This window comes from Natator depressus, chromosome 24 (genome assembly GCF_965152275.1).
Source record: "Natator depressus isolate rNatDep1 chromosome 24, rNatDep2.hap1, whole genome shotgun sequence".
Lineage (NCBI taxonomy): Eukaryota > Metazoa > Chordata > Testudines > Cheloniidae > Natator > Natator depressus.
Genome location: NC_134257.1, coordinates 3,480,185 through 3,499,636, shown reverse-complemented (window position 1 = coordinate 3,499,636; position 19,452 = coordinate 3,480,185). Strand labels below are relative to the sequence as shown.

Below are 19,452 nucleotides of genomic sequence, written 5' to 3'. Positions count from 1 at the left end.
GGCTTGAATAGAGACTGGGAGTGGATGGGTCATTACACAAAGTAAAACTATTTCCCCATGTTTATCCCCCCCCTCCACTGTTCCTCAGATGTTCTTGTCAACTGCTGGAAATGGCCCACCTTGATTATCACTACAAACGGTTCCCCGCCTTCCCCCCCCCCCCCCCGCTCTCCTGCTGGTAATAGCTCACCTTAAGTGATCACTCTGGTTACAGTGTGTATGGTCACAGCCATTGTTTCATGTTCTCTGTGTATATAAATCTCCCCACTGTATTTTCTACTGCATGCATCTGATGAAGTGAGCTGTAGCTCATGAAAGCTCATGCTCAAATAAATTGGTTAGTCTCTAAGGTGCCACAAGTCCTCCTTTTCTTTTTGCGAATACAGACTAACACGGCTGTTACTCTGAAATCTATGGAATCCCTCAGCAGGCAGAGAGTAGCCCCAGAAAAGTTTCAGTCTTGAAGGGGTATGCAGTGGTGTCGCAGCTGTGTCAGTCCCAGGATATTAGGGAAACAAGGTGGGTGAGGTCATATCCTGAAGGGGAACATTTAGGAACCTTGAGGTGGGTTCGGCGGGAACCTCCTCATTCCCCTACATACTCCAGCTATAACAAAGGGAATGAATTTTACTAACGTTGAAAAGAAAAAACGTGAAGACAGGATAAAGCAAAGGAAATAAAATGCAAACCCTACTGGAAAGTTGGAGACGTGCCATGCCATGCTCGGCGCATTCCACAGAACGCCAGTGGGCCATACAACATGACAGACACTTCTTGTGGAAGGACTTCAGTGGAAAAGTTCAGTTTGAGTCGAACAAACTGTTTTGTCCTAACAAAATCTCAGTGGTTTGCTTTGGTTTTGACTAATTTTATTTTTAGAAGATTTAAAAACAGAGATTTGGGAACAAAAAGTCCTTGCAAACCGACCAACTTGTGGCCAAACTTTCAAGGGCTCGGCCCTATGGCCGGGGCAGGTTCCCCCCAGCACACGGGTCTTGTTGCAGTTTTGGGGGCGAAGCTAGTTTGAAAATCTGGGCTCAAGTGTTGGAGCCTCCGGCAGGGCCACAACATGAACTCGATTCTTCTGTGTCCCTCGCTCCTGCCTTCCCCACGTGATCGTCCGGTTCTCCTCCCTTTAAGCTACTTCTACCTCCTCCACTTCCACAGTTGTTCTCTCCTACTGAGCACTCCCTACGTGCCCCCCAATCTTCCCTCCTGCCTGGTCCCTCTACCTCTTCCTTTTATTTATTGTGTTCTCATGTGCCTTCCTCCTGGGGAGACGGAGCCCCAGTCACAGACAAGGCGCGGTACGAACACACGCCCGAAGACGGTCCCTGCCCAAAGAGCTTCCAATCTAACTCTCAGCCAAGAGAGAGCAGGCGGACACAGACAGACCAACAAGGAGTTCAAGGAAACAATATTGGTCAGCATCCAGATAGTCTGGGGGGTCCCCATGCTGCTTCTACACCTGCAACAGTCTCCCACTTTAAACTTCCTACTTTAACTGTTTCAGAGTAACAGCCGTGTTAGTCTGTATTCGCAAAAAGAAAAGGAGGACTTGTGGCACCTTAGAGACTAACCAATTTATTTGAGCATAAGCTTTCGTGAGCTACAGCTCACTTCATCGGATGTATGCATCTGATGAAGTGAGCTGTAGCTCATGAAAGCTCATGCTCAAATAAATTGGTTAGTCTCTAAGGTGCCACAAGTCCTCCTTTTCTTTTTACTTTAACTGTAAACTCTTGGGGGTGGGGGGTGGCAGGAACAGTCTGTTTGTCCTGTGTTTGTACAGCTCCTAACACCATGGGTCCCTGGACTAGAATTGTGTACTGTGGTAGTGCCGGGGTGGCACATGATGAATAATACTTGTCTTCCAAGAGCTCCCTCTCCCCGCCTTCCAACCCACTAGATCACTGATCCTTACCCCACTGTCCTCCCCAGTGACTCCAGCTTTACTGGAATTGTGGGGCTGTATCACCACCATCCCCCAGAGAAGGCCCATCGTTCTGTTTGCAAGCTACCCTCTCTCTGTATAAACCATTTGGATTTTCAGACGTGTGTGTGTTGATGAAGCATCATTGACGGGTATCAACGGGAATAAGTCCGGGGCATTGTGGGAAAGAATCCGAGGACTCCAGCTAGGAGACAATTTAAGGACACGATCCAGAGACTTTACGTGAATGGATTCTCCACGGACAAGGGATATTGGACCAACTGGGACTCAGCAAATTTCTTCTACCTGCAACTCCTATGAGCTACAGCCACACTGGCTCAGCACATCACACTATGTGGAAGGCTGTCCCAAAATGCTCAGCAAAGGAATAATTCATTAGTGTTCTTGATGCAGAGAAGAACACTTCAGGCGGGGGGGGGTGTGTTTGTATGAGACCTTTCGCATAATGGGCTCCTGACCACAGATGGGGTCTCCAGATCTTGCCATAGTTATGGAAATTTTGCATCAATGCAAGCCAATGAGGGAGCAGCCTGTGCAGGGGCTGAGAGATTAGAAGTGAAGACACCTTGTGGGAAGGGGGAATGCTTTTCAAAGGGTGGGAGTGGGAAGAGTAAAAATGAAACGTGGGGCTGGCTGGAGAGCAGGAGTTCTTATCAGCAGAAAGAGGATCACCCACTAAGCCGGCATGTGGAGCCAAAGCACAGACCCTCGGCAAGGGATTGTCCCAGCAGCACCAGGGCTACCGTCTATGACTGTGATCCTCAGCTAGTACAAGTCAGTGCAGTGCCAGTGCCTCAAGAGACTATGGAGCCAGTCCCAACTCTGCCACTGCTCTATTGTGTGACCTTGGGCAAGTCATGTAGCCTCTGTCTCAGTTTCCCCCATCTATGTCATGGGTATATAGCCCTACCTCCCAGGGGTGCTGGGAGGTTAATTACACTGGGGATTGTGAAGCACTCAGAGACCATGGGGATGGAGCCATATAAGTGCTCTATGCGGATTGCTCAAATGTCCCGGTCTATGTCTTCACCTCTCCCACCTGCCCTTTGTTACACTATCTGCACCGCTTCCCCTCTGGGTGTAAGGATAAGGCCTTTGTCTGCAGCCATACTGTAAGGCCTAAAGCCTAAGGCCTTCGTCTGCAGCCAGATGAAAAGAGCAGCCGAGCAGCAGCCATTAGCTGAGAAGCAGGAAGTCACATCCTCACATTCCATCTAAATTATATTAAAACAATGTAATATCAGACTGTTAAGAAGGAGACCCCATCCTAATGGCCCCCACTATCCCCAGATAAAGAAAGAGATCTTAAGATGGTTAAAGAAAACTTAATTTGATAGCATCCTGTCTGTCAAGAAATCACTTATCAACAGTTGTGATTGTGAAATCCTCATTTCTTCATTGTTTTGTCATTATGGTCCCCATTTCCCTATTGTTTATCTGTATGGTCTCTGTCTGGTTCTTTAATATTTTCTGTCTGTTACCTAATTAATTTTGCTAGTTGTAAATTAATTAATTAAGGTGGTGGGGTAGGACTCGTTAAAGAATTTTGTTACACTGTGTTAGGGTTGGTTAGTAAAATGTAATAAAATGATTGGTTAAGATATAGCTAAACAGGACTCAAATTTCACTATATAAACTGGGGTCCAAAAGGAAGTTCTTTGGGAACCGACTCCAGGACACAGCCCCAAAGATCAGAGCTGCCAGACCTCAACACTCTGCCAATGACACTGTGCAGAGACAGGAGTCCCCCAGATGGACCCTGATCCTGACTGGCCAGCAGGGAAAAGTTTGTCTGTCTTATTGGGAGTGGTGAGCACTGTGTGTAGCATGTACAGTCTGTTTTGGGTGACTGTTAATAAATAGCGGTCAAGTATCAGGGGGTAGCTGGGTTAGTCTTTATCCACAAAAAACAACAAGGAGGAGTCTGGGGGCACCTTAAACAGTAACGGATTTATTTGGACATAAGCTTTCGTGAGTAAAAAACCCACTTCTTCAGTTGCATCTGAAGAAGTGGGTTTTTTACTCATGAAAGCTTATGTCCAAATAAATCTGCTAATAAATAGAGGATACAACTCTTTCACTGGAAAGAGGTCCTGCAAACCGGCAGGGTTGTGCTTGAGCCCTAGGAACAGGATAAGGGTGGGTGCCCTAGGCAAGAGCGTGTGAGTAACAGAGAATTTTGTGTGGGTAACATGGTCTCTGGGTGCATCCCCTCAGGCGTCAGCCCTCCTGCCTTTACTTCTCCTGGCACACAATGCCACAATTCGCCCAAGCCTAGACCGAGCCCTGGGCTACAGCCACTTGCCCCCGGACATCCTGAAGGTGTGACTGGGTTCGGCATGGGCAGTTCTTCCCTTTGGGAATCTGTGACCGGCGTATAGTGACCAGACAGCCTCTGAAGACAACAGCACTAGTTATCTTTGCAGGAGGAAAAAGGCTTTTAGAGAAAGAGGTGTTTTTAAAGACCGTCTCCAGCCAGCTCGTCCCCTCCAGTCTCACCATCCCCTGCTAGTGACAGAGGCAGGCCCAGCCCCTTCACGCAGCCCCAGCAGGGTCATGTCTCAATTTGATTCCCTCAAACAAATACCAACCCCCTTTAGCCCCCGGCATACACACACTTGAGTGGGTCCCTTTTAAATCCTGCTCTCGTTCTTTTGTTCTTCTGTGTTCCTGGCCTTTGGACTTTCAAGACAGACCCTGTGGGCTGAACCGGAGTCCTCAGAGCCCAACGGTCTGGTGCTGTCCTTTGCCAACTCAAGTGTTGGCGGAGCGGGCGCTTACCTTGAGCCATTCCCGTCTGTCCTGCCTGTTTCCCCAGTCAGCCCTCTGTTGGGTTAACCCAATATATTCATACAGTAACATCCCAATAGCCAGGCCAATGTACAGCAGTGTTATGCCAGGGGTACTGGTGACTGCTTTGATGGTCGTGGGCTCTGAGACTGGGCAGGAACGCACCCTTCAATTAACATAACTGTCAGGATGGGTTAATTAGAACCACCTCCCTCCCCGGCAAAGAGGAAAGGGGGTTTTGATCCCAGGCAGGAGTCTGGCCTGAGTGGGGAGAAGGTGGGTATAGAACACACACAACAGAGAGGTGGAGGCCAAAAGCCAGAAAGCCAAGCAGTAGCCTGAGAGCACAGTGACACCCTGGAAAAAGCTGGACAGCTGTTGGGTCTGGTGTTGGCTACAGAGACTTGGGGCGGCGAGCTCAAAAACTGCCCCTTTCGTTCTCGGGTCCTCCTGCATTTGGAGCAGCAGGATTTTGTACTTTCCTTGTAACTAAGCAAACAAGACAGCATCAGACAAGATACCAGACTCCATCACTTCCTACTTCCCACCGGCATGCCCCAAGGTGGCCCTGTAATCGGACTAGCCACTCGGAACACAAAGGGGCAGCTGTATTCATGAACTATTACCGGGCATCTCCACATCCTTCCCCTCATCCCTCTTTTCCCTGCTCTGTTCACCCCACCCTCTCCCTTCCCACATCTTTCCATTTAGCTAATGGAACTGACTAAACCTCACTCTCCCGCAAAATGGGGGGACCACCATGACATTTGCCCCCCATCACCCTGATCGCTGTTTGAATGCTTTATCCCCCGCCCTTGTTGTGTTGCCTATTTAGATTATAAGATCTTCAGGACAGGGACTGTCTGCAACCCTGCATTTGTACAGCTCCAAGCACCCTGCCCTCCCTTGCTTTCAGCAGCTCCTTCAGCACTACTGTGATAAACGCAAACAATAATAAATGAGACATTGCAATTGAATAAAGCCACCTCTCTCAAACCATCCGCTCCAGCTTTAAACCAGAAGGAGCCCAGAACGCCACTTGTTCCTTATTCATCACCCAGATTGCTACATGGATTTCTTGCATATTGTTTAATTCCCCAAGAGGAAGCTGGGGAAGGAAGAGCTTGTGAATTCAGCTGCATGCGGTTGAGTTTCAGAGAATGGCGCCAAAAGAAAGAAGCGTGTGGTGGGTTTGGATCTCGGTGCTGTGTGCTGGAACCGGTGAGTCCAGAGTCAGGGACAGGGGGTGAGGATTGGTGGCTGTTTTCTTTCTAGTGGGCTTTAGTGGCCCTGGCTGCACCTGCAAGAGGATAGATTTGTACTTACGGATGCAGCTGACGCTCACAGCCTCTGAAAGGCTAGGGGGCTTTTATAACAGAGCATCAAGTGAAAGCAAAATCCCCGGAGGATGAATCTGGCCTAGTGGCTAGGGCAGGGGAATGGAAGCAGGACTCCTGGCTTCTAGTCCCAGCTCTGGGAAGGGCAGGTCATCTCATCATTAGAAAGAAGGGAGTTGGAATCTGGGCTACAGAGCTCCACCGGTAGGCGCGGGATAGGACGGAGCGTGGTCCAGTAGTCACAGTAGGGAGCTGAGTGGTGGTCCCAGCTTGGTCACTGACTGGTTTGTGACCCTGGACTAGGGTGACCAGATGTCCTGTTTTTAAAGGGACAGTCCTGTTTTCTGGGACTTTTTCTTATATAGGTGCCTATTACCCCCCACCCCCATCCCATTTTTCCACAGTTGCTATCTGGTAACCCTACCCTGGACAAGTTCCAGAAACACCATACAAGCTGTACCCTGCCACTGGTCCCCCACGCCTGGGGTCCTTCCTCTGCATGATGCTGTATAAGAGATTGAAAACGCCCCATAATACAGCTTGGCCAAGCTGTAGGTGTGGTTGGCTACTGGGATTTCTTGTCTGACCCCTAGAGCCATAAACTGACGTCTTAAAACATAAGATTGAATTAGTCTTTGAGCACAGAAAACGACAAGTGCCACTGCAGTGTAGACGTGCCCCAGCGTAGCCAATCCGTGAACTCCTGGCTGCAGGAGAATCCAATACTCTGGATTATACAAAGGGCTAACGCTAGATAATTAACCAACAAAAAGAAGTGTGAGTTTAACTCAGCTTCGCTAAACCGGGTTCAAATAGCAGTGGAGATAAGGCAGCTCGGCTTCTAACTTGGGTTAGCAGCGCGAGTTCGAGCCTGCAGAGCAGCCCGGGGTTGAACTTGTGCAGCGAATGCAGGTTGAATGAAGAGTCTGTGCGGTGACTGCTCTTTTATTCCCAATTAGTTAATCAGAGTTAAAAACTCTTGCGGGGGAGACCCAGGTCATACAACGTTTCCTTCCACTTGGCCTACAAGTCTCCTTTGCTGGGAAGCCTATAAAAAGAACAGGACAATGGTCAGGCTGCTGGCGACCCAAGATCCCAGCCTATCAGGCTGATGGCTATTGTCTCACGGTTTCCTGGCGCTCCCCCGTCTCTTGTCTGTCCTTCGATGGTCAGCCCTTTGGGGAAGGGGCTTGTCTTTCTTTGCTGTGGGTTTATTTGTACAGCACCTGGCACCATGGGGTCCTGCTCCGTGACTGGGGCTCCTGAATGCTAAGTTTACACAAAGAAACCACCATTTTGCTTTAAGTTTCCCTGCCTCTGATTTCCATCCACTGACCTTGGGCCTGATTCTCACAGACTCCGATCCACCCCTGGCTACGCTTCGACATATCGCTGCACGCTCCGCAGAGCTGAGTCGGGGGCAGTGGGTGAGTTTCCCAACCGCCTGTTAGGGTCAGTTTGAGGCTGCTCAGGGTCCTGCTATTTCCATCCGTCCCCGGGAGGCAGCTCGATGCTCCCCTTGTCTTTTGCATGGGCTCTGGGGGAAGCATTGCTCAACGACACTTCAGCTTCTTGCTTCAGGGAAGGTTGCTCCAGCAGGGGTTACGCAACAGCTGCTTCACCCGACAGGGGCTTCCGGTCAGTTGGAGAAGTGGTCGGTCACTCCCAGGGGGCCGCTGTCTAAGCTGCAGAGAGCGTCCCCGGGTGCTGTGGCTGCAGTGGAGAGGTTAATCCACCTGGGGAGGGCCTTTGGTGGGGGGGGGGGGGCAGCTAAGACAAAGCCTTAGCTTGCAGCTGCACGTCGGGTGTGGCCAAGCTGGGTCATTAGCGTCACTACGTTCCTTTAAGGACTCCAGATTGTTGCCCGCTTGTATCTGCCCTTGGAGCGAGTAGGAATCTCGTCCCGTCGCCCTCTGCTGCGGGCTCCTTACGGGACGCTCGCAGGGGTCCGAAGGACAGTGACACGCCCGTGATGCCGCCCAAGATGGCGCCCAGGGGGCTCTGTGCCAACGAGAATCAGCCCTGCTGATTGAGACGCGTGTTCTCAGCTTCCCAGAGAGCTCCGCCCACAACCGCCCCCGCGCAGCCAACCAGACCCTCGATGCAGAGCACTGATTGGCTGCGTGTGCTCTGAGGGTGGGACACCGTTATAGCTCAGAGATCTGGTTAGCCAGTCAAAATGCACCCCGAAGCCCGTGGTCCTTGACATGCCCATCCCTCCAGCACCAGTCTTGATGCTCAAGTCCCGAGTTCCCATCCAAACGGCTCTTTTCTCCTGCAGGATAGATGAAAATGTAGACTTCCCAAGCAGACTGTAACCCCTGTTTTCACCTATGGGGGTGCGGGGAACGGAATTCAGGCCCCGAGATAGGTGCCATGACGTTCTGTCCCTTAGAACAGTGGTTTTCAACCTTTTTTCATTTGCAGACCCCTAAAAAATTTCAAAGAGAGGCGTGGACCCCCTTGGAAATCTTAGGCCTAGACTGTGGCTCCCCAGGGGTCTGCAGACCAGAGAATCAGTGCCTTAGAGCTGGTTACTATCCCAAGGGGCGAGGGAATGTCAGAAACCTGCATGAGACAGCAGCTTGAATGGGAAGCTAATGAACCCGGGCAATTCTTTCAAACCTCCCTGCTTTGCAATGCAGATCCCTAGATTGTCTTGCATTACCATGCCTTTAAATAATAAAAAACGAATATTAGCACTTCACATTCAAAGGCTCAGCTGCAGCAGGGATAAGCTCAGCAGAAAAGCTTCTGGATAATATTCCCTTAGACTCGGGGGAGGAGGGGATTTCTCAGACCTTGGGAACAGATGCAGGGCTCAATTCTCCACTCACACCAGCTTTGTGCTGTTACTTCTCCATTTGCAACAGTGAGTGCCTTTTATGGAGTCACCCCTGATTGACACTGGGGTAAGAGAAGAAGTGAGTTTAAGACGTGCATCTGAAGAAGTGGGTTTTTTACCCACGAAAGCATATGCCCAAATAAATCTGTTCGTTTTTAAGGTACCACCGGACTCCCGGTTGTTTTTGTGGATACAGACTAACACGCCTACCCCTCTGATACTTGGGATAAGAGAGAGGCGCATCAAGCTGTTAGTCTCAGTAGCCTGACCTGGTTACTCCGGATGTCTCTAAATATGAATCACCCCCTCACCCTTTCTTTTGTTTGCAACCATCTCTCTGCACTGAGCACCTAGAATATTTCTGAGCAGTGAAAACCAAGGCTTTCATTCTTGCATTTCGATTCATTTCTACTAGGGACCTGTGCACGCCAGGGTTAAACGTGGGGATCTGCGAACACGGTATAGAGATATCTCTTTTCATCCTAGCGTGCCCAGGCCCAAAGAGATTAGAGCATGCAGCAGCTCACGGAACCAGCCAGTCTTGTATCATGGCAGATTAGATTGAGTAGGTAGGTAGATGGATTGCACAGGACTGGAGCCAAGATGGGGGGCTGGGTATAGACATTGCTCTGTCCCAAGTCCGCACCAGCTGATAACGCCTCCACACTGTCCCAGGGATGCTCAGCTGGCAGGTAGCCTAGGAGAGTTAGTTTCTCTCGATGACCAGTCTGCGGACCGGCACCCATCTCGGAGATCTCTCCGAGGCAGTTGAAGAAGGCAGCAAGCAGTTCCTGGTATCAAAAAGGGTGAGAAACACTGGCCAAGGACACAAGAGGATTCACGTGCCTGCTCTACCAGAGACTTGCCGCAGGACTTTGGGCAAGTCACTTAGACTCTGATCCTCAGAGGTATTTCGAGAGCTAACGCCCATTGGCAGAGGTGCGGGAAGTAGGGGTGCGGAGCTGCTGCAAGCACCCCCAGGCTTTATGTGGGGTCCCAGCTGCCAGCCCCGTGCCCAGGGGTCCCAGCTGCCAGCCCTGCATGTGGGGCTCCGCTACTGGCCCCAAGCCTGCCCCCAGCCATGGCCCCAGCCTCGGCCCCCTTACCCCATCTGTGTCCCCACCTCCTGGAGGCATGGCCATGCTCCCAGCCCCCGCTCTGAGGGGTGGGGGTGCGAGGTAAAGCATTTCGGGATAGTTTTGCTGGCTTTCAGCACCCCCCCCCCACAAAAAGCATTCCAGCACCACTACCCATTGGGCTGCCAGGCTCTGTGCCTCAGTTTCCCCACGTGTACAATAAGGGTAATAGCTCTGCCCTGCCTCACTGGGGTGTTGCGAGGATAACTACATTAAAGATTGTGAGGTACAACCTACAGCGGTGGGGGCCAGATAAGCGCAACTGACAAGCATCACTGTCTCCATGCATGCAATTTGTGACGCACTCACTCCTGACTTCTGCAACGTATTTCCTGGCTGCACACGCATTAATAGGATGTGACTCTGTGTCATCCTTATCTGTATTGTGGGGGGGGGGGGCGCGCGCGGAAGAATCTTTGTTTAATATTGTCAGAACGAAGGGAGCATACCATTTCAGAGATCTTGCCAAATTAGGAGCTTCTGATAGTGAATATTAGGAGCCTCTGAATAGATATGTGGGCACAGTTGGCAACTATTCAGGGGACACCATCACAGGGCCTAACAACATCAGCCACACTATCAGAGGCTCGTTCACCTGCACATCCACCAATGTGATAGATGCCATCATGTGCCAGCAATGCCCCTCTGCCATGTACATTGGTCAAACTGGACAGTCTCTACGTAAAAGAATAAATGGACACAAATCAGATGTCAAGAATTATAACATTCATAAGCCAGTCGGAGAACACTTCAATCTCTCTGGTCACGCAATCAGAGACATGAAGGTCGCTATCTTACAACAAAAAAACTTCAAATCCAGAGTCCAGCGAGAAACTGCTGAATTGGAATTCATTTGCAAATTGGATACTATTAATTTAGGCTTAAATAGAGACTGGGAGTGGCTAAGTCATTATGCAAGGTAGCCTATTTCCCCTTGTTTTTTCCTACCCCCCCCCCGGCCTTCTGATTAAACTTGGATTTATGCTGGAAGTGGCCCACCTTGATTGTCATGCACATTGTGGGGAGAGTGGTCAGTTTGGATGAGCTATTGCCAGCAGAAGAGTGAGTTTGTGTGTGTGTGTGGGGGGGGGGGGTGAGAAAACCTGGATTTGTGCTGGAAGTGGCCCACCTTGATTATCATACACATTGTGAAGAGAGTGGTCACTTTGGATGGGCTATTACCAGCAAGAGAGTGAGTTTGTCTGTGGGGGGGCGGAGGGTGAGAAAACCTGGATTTGTGCTGGAAATGGCCCATCTTGATGATCACTTTAGATAAGCTATTACCAGCAGGAGAGTGGGGTGGGAGGAGGTATTGTTTCATGGTGTCTGTGTATATAATAATGTCTTCTGCAATTTCCACAGTATGCATCCGATGAAGTGAGCTGTAGCTCACGAAAGCTCATGCTCAAATAAATTGGTTAGTCTCTAAGGTGCCACCAGTACTCCTTTTCTTTTTGCGAATTTCTGCAGTAAGGAAGTTGGTAGCCGTACCGTATGACAACAGCGAGAAAGAAAGAGAGACCCCCAGAGGCCTCAATCTAGCCATCAAAAAGGACAAGTCACTGGGCAAACGCCCACCATGTAAGGACAGTTTTGAAGAGCATGTCATAAGAACGTCTAAGCAAACACAGATTTGGAGGTCTTTGCACATTAAGACACCGGATGTTGGATCACCATTGCCAAATAGATGGAAAAATGTGGATGATGAACGACTTCCTGTGTCCTTCAAGGCCCAATGGGATCTGAGCTTCTACGAGACCTTACTTATGCCTCTATCAGAAGGGGTAGCCACACCATCATCTGTGTCTGTAGTCAGAACCATTTGCCGTGGACCGATCTGTGTACATGCCAAGGCAATGAAGACTGTGGTCACCTGCACACTCTCGTCAGCGATCAGAATGATGAACAAGATGAGGATAGCGCTGGTGACCTTTCTAGTCAACATCGTCACCTTTCAATGAGACCTGTATACGTTTATTATTAGATTTTGTTTTACCTTTTAGATTATTGTGGTGAGGCTTTGAGGTCACAAAGAAATCCAATCTTCAGATTATACACAGAGTCATTAAACTAACAAACGAAGAAGTCACCTTCTACAGGACAGGCCCAACAAAGAGAAGAACAGAACGCCACTAGCCATCACCTTCAGCCCCCAACTAAAACCTCTCCAACGCGTCATCAAGGATCTACAACCTATCCTGAGGGACGACCCATCACTCTCACAGATCTTGGGAGACAGGCCAGTCCTTGCCTACAGACAGCCCCCCAACCTGAAGCAAATACTCACCAGCAACCACACAACAGAACCACTAACCCAGGAACCTATCCTTGCAACAAAGCCCGTTGCCAACTGTGTCCACATATCTATTCAGGGGACACCATCACAGGGCCTAATAACATCAGCCACACAATCAGAGGCTCGTTCACCTGCACATCTACCAATGTGATAGATGCCATCATGTGCCAGCAATGCCCCTCTGCCATGTACATTGGCCAAACTGGACAGTCTCTCCTGTTGGTATTAGCTCATCTTAAGTGATCACTCTGGTTACAGTATGTATGGTAACACCCATTGTTTCATGTTCTCTGTGTATATAAATCTCCCCACTGTATTTTCCACTGAATGCATCCGACGAAGTGAGCTGTAGTCCACGAAAGCTTATGCTCAAATAAATTGGTTAGTATCTAAGGTGCCACAAGTCCTCCTGTTCTTTCTGCGAATACAGACTAACACGGCTGCTACTCTGAAACCTCTTTCTATGGTAACGGTACCTCCTCCACATCAGAGTGGACATAATGAGCTTCCCAGTGACGTAGGAGCACACATTAAGTCGACCAAATTGGTGGCGGCTGCCACTGGCCTATTTGTGCTGCCTGAATGGAGCAGAGGGGCAGGATCAGATGGGAGAATCTGGCCGGCTGAATGGCAACGTGGGTTTTACGCAGAAGAGAGAGGGGTAAAGGCAGAGCTGGCATTAGCGGATACAGCTTCACTGACCTCCGTTGGAGCAGCAGCAACGGAGGCCAGGTCTGGATTTGTCCCAGAGCTGCCAACTCTCGTGATTGTACCATGAGTCTCACAATTGGAGCTGGGCAAACGACTGATTTTTCAGTTCAGTGACCAAACCAGAAATCTAAAGAGTCCGTTCCTTTTGAACCAAACCTGAATATTTGTTCTTGTTTTTCCCCCTCGCTGAAACAAAAATTACAAAAAAAAAAAAAAAAAAAAAAATTTGTTTGGGTCAAATGAAAGGTTTTGAAAAGGTTGATTTGAATCAAAATGGTTTGATTTGACATTTCCCCTTCACACCCTCCAAAAAAGAAATTATTTTTTTTCCCTGTACAAACTATTTGCTGAATTCAACCCAAATTTGCAAATAGTTTTGGTGTCCTGAAAAAAAATATTTTGGGGGGGGGGGCAAATTTACGTTTCATTGACATATTTTTGCCCAGCTCTATTCACAATGTTTGGTGTTTTTCGAAGCATCTGCTCCTGGAATCCCGTGATTAGGTAATAATCTCTACTTTCTTTCTTTGTTTAATAAAACAAACAAACCACATATTTCTGGCCTGCAGGGTTAGAAAGCGAAAAGCCTGAAAACATAAAGCAATTTCACCCTAGAGGCCCAGAAATCAGGAGACAAACAGAGAGACTCGTAAGTTAATTACTAGCTGAAAAATATGAGATTTACATACGTTTTGTTGATTTTGGGGATCTTGCCTCCTGGTTTTTGAACACTTGGGTTGGCAATTAACATTAATTACGTGTATTGCTGTAGTACCTAGGAGCCCTGCTCATGGGCCAGCACCCCACTGACGTAGGCACTGTGGTCACACAGTCGGCCGCGACGTTGGCTGTGTCTGTGAAGTGCTAAAGTGCAATTTTTCATTTAAAAACAAAACCTGTCACAATTTTTGCAGTTGCAAGAGCAGCAGAACAAGGACAATCGTCCAAAGACACGGGGCAAAGTGGGCATCTCGGAGGAACAGCGAGCTACTTCACCTGGACAGCAGAGAGAACAGACAGAAATGCAACCTGGATCGCGACAAACACAGCCACCTCCGCAGAAGGAGGACCCACAACGCCCAACACAACAGTTCTCATCCCAGTAAAGGACACCACTGGGCGCAAAACCAGTAAGTCTTGGGCAGAGAGCTCTGCCCACCGCATTCAGGGTGAGTCCCCACTCCCCTCGCTGAGCTGTTACCCATGAGGGAACCCACTCAGGTAAGCCAAACGGGATTTCTTGCAGAAGGGGACGTGGCAGACTAGAGCAGGTTGGGAAATGGTTTGAATGACTCAGAAATTTGAACTGGGCATAACTGTAGCCACACAGGCCATCACAATACAGATCATAAAGATTAGGTCCTATGATTTACTCCCTGACTGCAGTTACAGGCAGCTGCATTTGCAGACACTGCAGTTGGATCTGCCACACCTGTGCCTAGAGCACTGGATTGGGACTCTGAAGACCCAGGTTCTAGCCCCAGCTTTGCCACTGGCCTACTGGGTGACCATTGGCAAGTCATTTCTCCATGCCTCAGTTTCCCTATCTGTGCAATGGGCAGGATGATCCTGACCTCCCTTTGTGATGTACTTGGTGAACGAAGGATGATGATGATGGTCCCTGTGTCCCAGCAGGGCAGCTGTCAAAACCAGAGATTGCAATCCACTCCGTGGAGGGGATCTGCAATGTCACCTTGACCTGCACCATGCGGGAAGGAGGCGGGGACATCACGTACGTCTGGCACCAGCCCGGGAAGAGCCACGTTCTGTCCACAGAGCCCATTCTCCGAATCACCCAGAAGCCGGCTGATGGCTTCCTGAACTACACCTGTACCATCCACAACACGGAGAGCAAGAGTTCCAGCATGGTGTCCCTGAGCAAGCACTGCGATGGTCAGGCTCAGTATTCCCACCCACAGCGCAGTACACTTCCTAGATAGGTCTGTGGTCTATTGGTTAGAGCACTGCCTTGGGACTCAGGAGCCCCGAGTTCTACTCCCGCCACTGGGAAAGTCACTTCCTGCCTTGCCTCAGTTTCCCTTCCTGCCCTTTATCTGATTTGACTGTAAGCTCCCTGGGGAAGAGGCAGCACCCAAGGGCCAGCCTTCTAGGTGCTACCATTACAATATAAGGCACAGGGCAAAGTGACAAGCGGGTTTATGGCAGTGCACTATCCGGAGACCTTCCAAGGCTGCTCTGAATCAGCCCAGCTCTGTTGCCATCCCTGGAGCTGTCTGGATTTACACCAGCTGAGGAGTTGGCCCTGGCTGTGACTCAATTCCTTCTCTTTCCTTTGTAGGAACCGCAGCTTCCAGCTTGATCAAGTACTGGGTCCCGCCGGTGTTCATGGTCATTGCGTTGATCACCCTGTATTTCACGTACAGGAAGACCACAGAGAGAGGTGTGGGGTGTGGCCTGGCTCCGTTAGCCTGGAATTTCCAGGCTAGACTCTGATCTCAACTGCCCTGGTGCAAATCCAGATGAACTTCAGTGAAAGGCGGGGAGGGGGTGGTGGTGTGTGACTCTGAATTAGGCAGGTCAGTTGCCTGGTTTTAAACCGGACGGTCCTTCTTTTGGGGGGCCGACACGGAGACAAACCTGGACTGCGCATTGAGGTCAGGCGGGCTGAGGTGCAGTGGTGTTCTCTGTGCAGCGTGACCTTGTACGCCCCATGCTGCAGACATCCACAGCCCTTCGGGACTGACGCGGCATGCTGGAGCCCCAGCAGGGTCAGAATTTAGATCCTGCTGCTCCCAAACCTCAGGCCCATGCCATCTGAGCTACAGGAGAATCCCCATCAGTGGCTAGCCACATAGGGTCTATGACACTATGAGGTAGTTTTGATTTCATCCAGTAGAGGGCAACGATGCACTCCCACACTAGCCAACTCATTAAAGGAGTCAGGATTGAAACTTCACTTTAGAGTCTCCTGCCACGGCCATTTGCCCCCCTCTCCTCGCCTCCCTTGGTCATCTTCACCACCATGCTGCTTTCTTGGGTGAATGCAGAAGAACGTAAAAAAACATTTATTCCCCCAGTGATTTCACTTAACGCCACCCTTTGGTTTTGTTCCTCAGAAAGCCGCAGCAGAGCCGGGTCCAGTTCTCAATCCTCGGGTAAGATTCACTCCAGCTTCCATTCTATTCACACTATGCTGTGCCCATCATTGTGGTATCTGAGTAATGAGGATCGGTGGGTGCCCAAGGGCCAGAACCTCAAAATTCTTTAAGGGCCTAACTCCCACCGATGGCCTGATTTCACCAGGATTTAGGCACCTATACGTCTTTAAGATCTGGACCCAAGTGATTTAGGAGCACAAATCTCATGGACTCTCAAGGGGATGGTCTCTCTAATACCCTGGGACCAACATGGCTACAACAACATTGCAAACAAGATTTCCCCCCCACATTTCCTCCCCCCACCCCCAATCATGGTCTATTTTCCTTTCCCTTCTTTTGCACTTTCCATTCACTGCGCACTGCCAGTTTTGATTGCTCAGCACACTTAGGGCTAAATCCTACAGACACGTATTAGTTATTCATATTGCAGCAGAACCTGGAGCTTTGGTCATGGACCAGGACCCCACGATGCTAGGAGCCGTACAAACACAGGAAACAGACAGTCCCTGCCCCGAGGGCATTTAAGGGCCTGACTCCCGTTGGCCTGAATTTCAGTGGGAGTTAGTTGAGGATCTGGGGCCGAGTCCCCATTATCGTTCTGAGCAGGAACAGGTGTGGAGCAAACAATTTTTAAATAACCTGCTTTTCCTTGGCTTGTTTTTCTTTGTGGGTTTATTACCAGCCCAATGCTTTGTATTTCAGACTCTGATTCACAAGACAATCAAGCGGTTCACAGTGCAGCCCACGTTAACCCCCATCCGGAGGTAGGTCCCTAACACATATTTTCCCTCCCCAGTGAAATTGTTAGAAAAATCCTTACTAATCCCTCTCCCCTCCTGCCACCCAGCAAATGACCATCCGCACCAGGATTAGAATCCGGCTCGCTCTTTGACGTAGCCCAGCCGAACGGAGAGAGAGGGCAGGAGGCCGAGAGTCCAGAATCCTGCCTTCTGTTCCTCTGCCAGGCTCCCCATCAGACCCTGAGCAAGTCACCTCGCTAGGCCTCAATTTCCTCATCTGTAAAATCATGGGGGGGCGCAAGTGATCCAGACCCTGCTTTGGAAAGCAGCTCCCATCCATAGATCTCAAAGCGCTCTCCCCACAGCACCACTTATGGGTCTCTAATGCAAAGACCCCACGGCTTAGAAGGCCTCGGTGTGAGCACTTGCACACGAATGGGTCTTTATTCCTAGATTGCATTAAACCATTTTTTCAAATTTAGGGCCTGATTCAGCCCTGTGTTAATCCAGTCTCATGCCAACATACCTCCCTTGAGTCCAGCAGACCTGCACCAGTATAAAAGTGAATTGAAACTATGGCCCTTAGTTCTCATGGAAGTATTGCCCAGTGACAGACACCTGGGCCACTGCACCTGTGTGACTCAGTTTCCCCACATGGGAATAACAATGCTTAGCCAGAGTGCAACGAGGCTCCACCCATTCCCATTTGGGAAGCAGTTCAGAGCTAGGCAAGCAGCAGTGGGTTAGCCCATTCAAACACACAGGCAAAGATCCATCTGTCATGGCTGTATTTTGTATTGCAGGCATGGAATTGGACTGGTGAGGAGACTCTAGCCACCAAGAAAAATGAAGAAGCTCTCGCTGACCCAGATCCTTCCCCCCAGCCAGGCAAGAAGTCACAGCTCCTTGGTTTTACTTTTTGAAAATAAGCAACAGCACTGATTGAATTGCCCCTGGCCGTCAGCTGCTAAAGAACTAGGGTGAAATCCTGGGCCCCTGATATCGATGGCAAAACTTCACACTTAGTTCTGACTGACTGCAGCACCCATGACAGTTGCTCTGTCCAGGGACTCCTCTTGTACACCCTGCTCCCAGCTTCCAGGCTGTGTCTGCTGGGCTTTTTGTCCTGCTCTGTCGCTCTTTCTCCCTGGATGTCTCTCTCCTCCTGCCATGCCTGTCCCACCCACCCACTCCTTCCCCCAAATGCAAAATCCCCTCCACCCAGACCTTAGACTTCTTGACTAGCCTGCGGACGCGTCTCCATCGTGGAGACAGCGAGGAGCTAGGGCTGGATGAAGGGCAGCTGCTAAACAGATGCATTTAAGAGGTTTTTAACCCTCCCACGTGACACGCTTGCACTTTTCATTCATTGCTCACTAAGAGCTGGGTGTTATTAATACCCAGTTAGCAAGGGGCATCGCCTCAGGCTGCCTCTCCCCATCACACCCTGGGTGACCTACCTTGACGGTCGATCCCTGGGTGATAGCAGTCCTGCCGGCGGGGGCAGGGTCCCAGCCCTCCGGCTGTGCCTCTGAGGGAGCCCAGCCCCTCCAGAGAGCCAGAGCAGCCCAGAAAAAATGAAAAGCACTCCCACAGCTCCCTGAAGACCAGTCTCCACCCAGCCACGGGGGGATGCAGCCTTTCCTACCCTCCAAGGAAGTCTCAGCTCGGGCACACCTGAGGCCCCAGGTGCAGCAGGTGGGGCTGATTGTGACCACAGGAGGTCGTTAACCCCTTCCTGGTTTGGGAGCGGAGTTGTCTGCCTGACCGCCAGGCTGCTGGGCCTTTGCTCACACCATTTCACTGCTCTTCTTTCCACCAGCACAAAGCAGGGATAACCCAGGTGGGAGAGGAGAATGAGGCCTTCTCAGGCCTGATCTATCTGGGCTCCAAGCGCAGAGGAGTTTGCAGGTCACCAGGGAGGCTCTGAGCGGTGCCCAGAGATGAGTCGTCCTGATGCAAACTCCACAGCTGACCCCAGCCAGTCGGGCTCCTGGAGAGTCGGATTTGGGTTTATTCCAGAACCTCTGGCCCGGGCAAGACGGCTGGTTTTCTGCTTCTCTTGCCATCTCCTATCCTGTGCCCAGCACCCACGAGTTGCGGGCGGCTGCATGCTGAAAGCGAAGTGCCTGTGGAAGCCTTTGAACTCTTCCCTGGCTTCTTTCCAGCTCATTTTCATGTGGATTTTGCTTCTCTTTGATTGAACAGAACACAGCACAGCCTCGCCCAGCTAACCCAGGATGCCAGACCCAGCAGAGCCTCCTAGCCCCCCAGCGTGACGCCAACACATGGAGAAACCACAGGGGCGTTGCTCACTTTTGAAGAAAGCTCTGTACGCCAATCCCACCCCACCCCAAATCTTCCCCTTGTCCCCTGATGAAGAAGAGAGGTGACAGTCAATCTCACCCGTTACATGGCACTTTTCTCCTGTAGATCTCACAGTGCTTTGCAATTGGGGGTGCATAGCAACAGCCCCATTTTAGAAGGGGAAACTGAGGCACAGAAAGGCGAAGTGACCCTGCCT

At 50.3% G+C, this 19,452-nt stretch overlaps 1 protein-coding gene across 1 annotated transcript in view; it reads left to right on the top strand.

Moving 5' to 3' along the window:
- Window positions 1-17,851, top strand: part of LOC141977480 (uncharacterized) — a 57,287-nt gene extending 39,436 nt beyond the window's left edge. Inside the window, exons 11-18 of the mRNA XM_074939000.1 lie at window positions 5,902-5,965; window positions 7,438-7,508; window positions 13,984-14,199; window positions 14,702-14,962; window positions 15,369-15,470; window positions 16,147-16,185; window positions 16,891-16,952; window positions 17,732-17,851. Of these exons, the coding sequence (XP_074795101.1) occupies window positions 5,902-5,965; window positions 7,438-7,508; window positions 13,984-14,199; window positions 14,702-14,962; window positions 15,369-15,470; window positions 16,147-16,185; window positions 16,891-16,952; window positions 17,732-17,851 (935 nt within the window). The remainder of the gene's footprint in view (window positions 1-5,901; window positions 5,966-7,437; window positions 7,509-13,983; window positions 14,200-14,701; window positions 14,963-15,368; window positions 15,471-16,146; window positions 16,186-16,890; window positions 16,953-17,731) is intronic.
- Window positions 17,852-19,452: the final 1,601 nt, after the last annotated feature.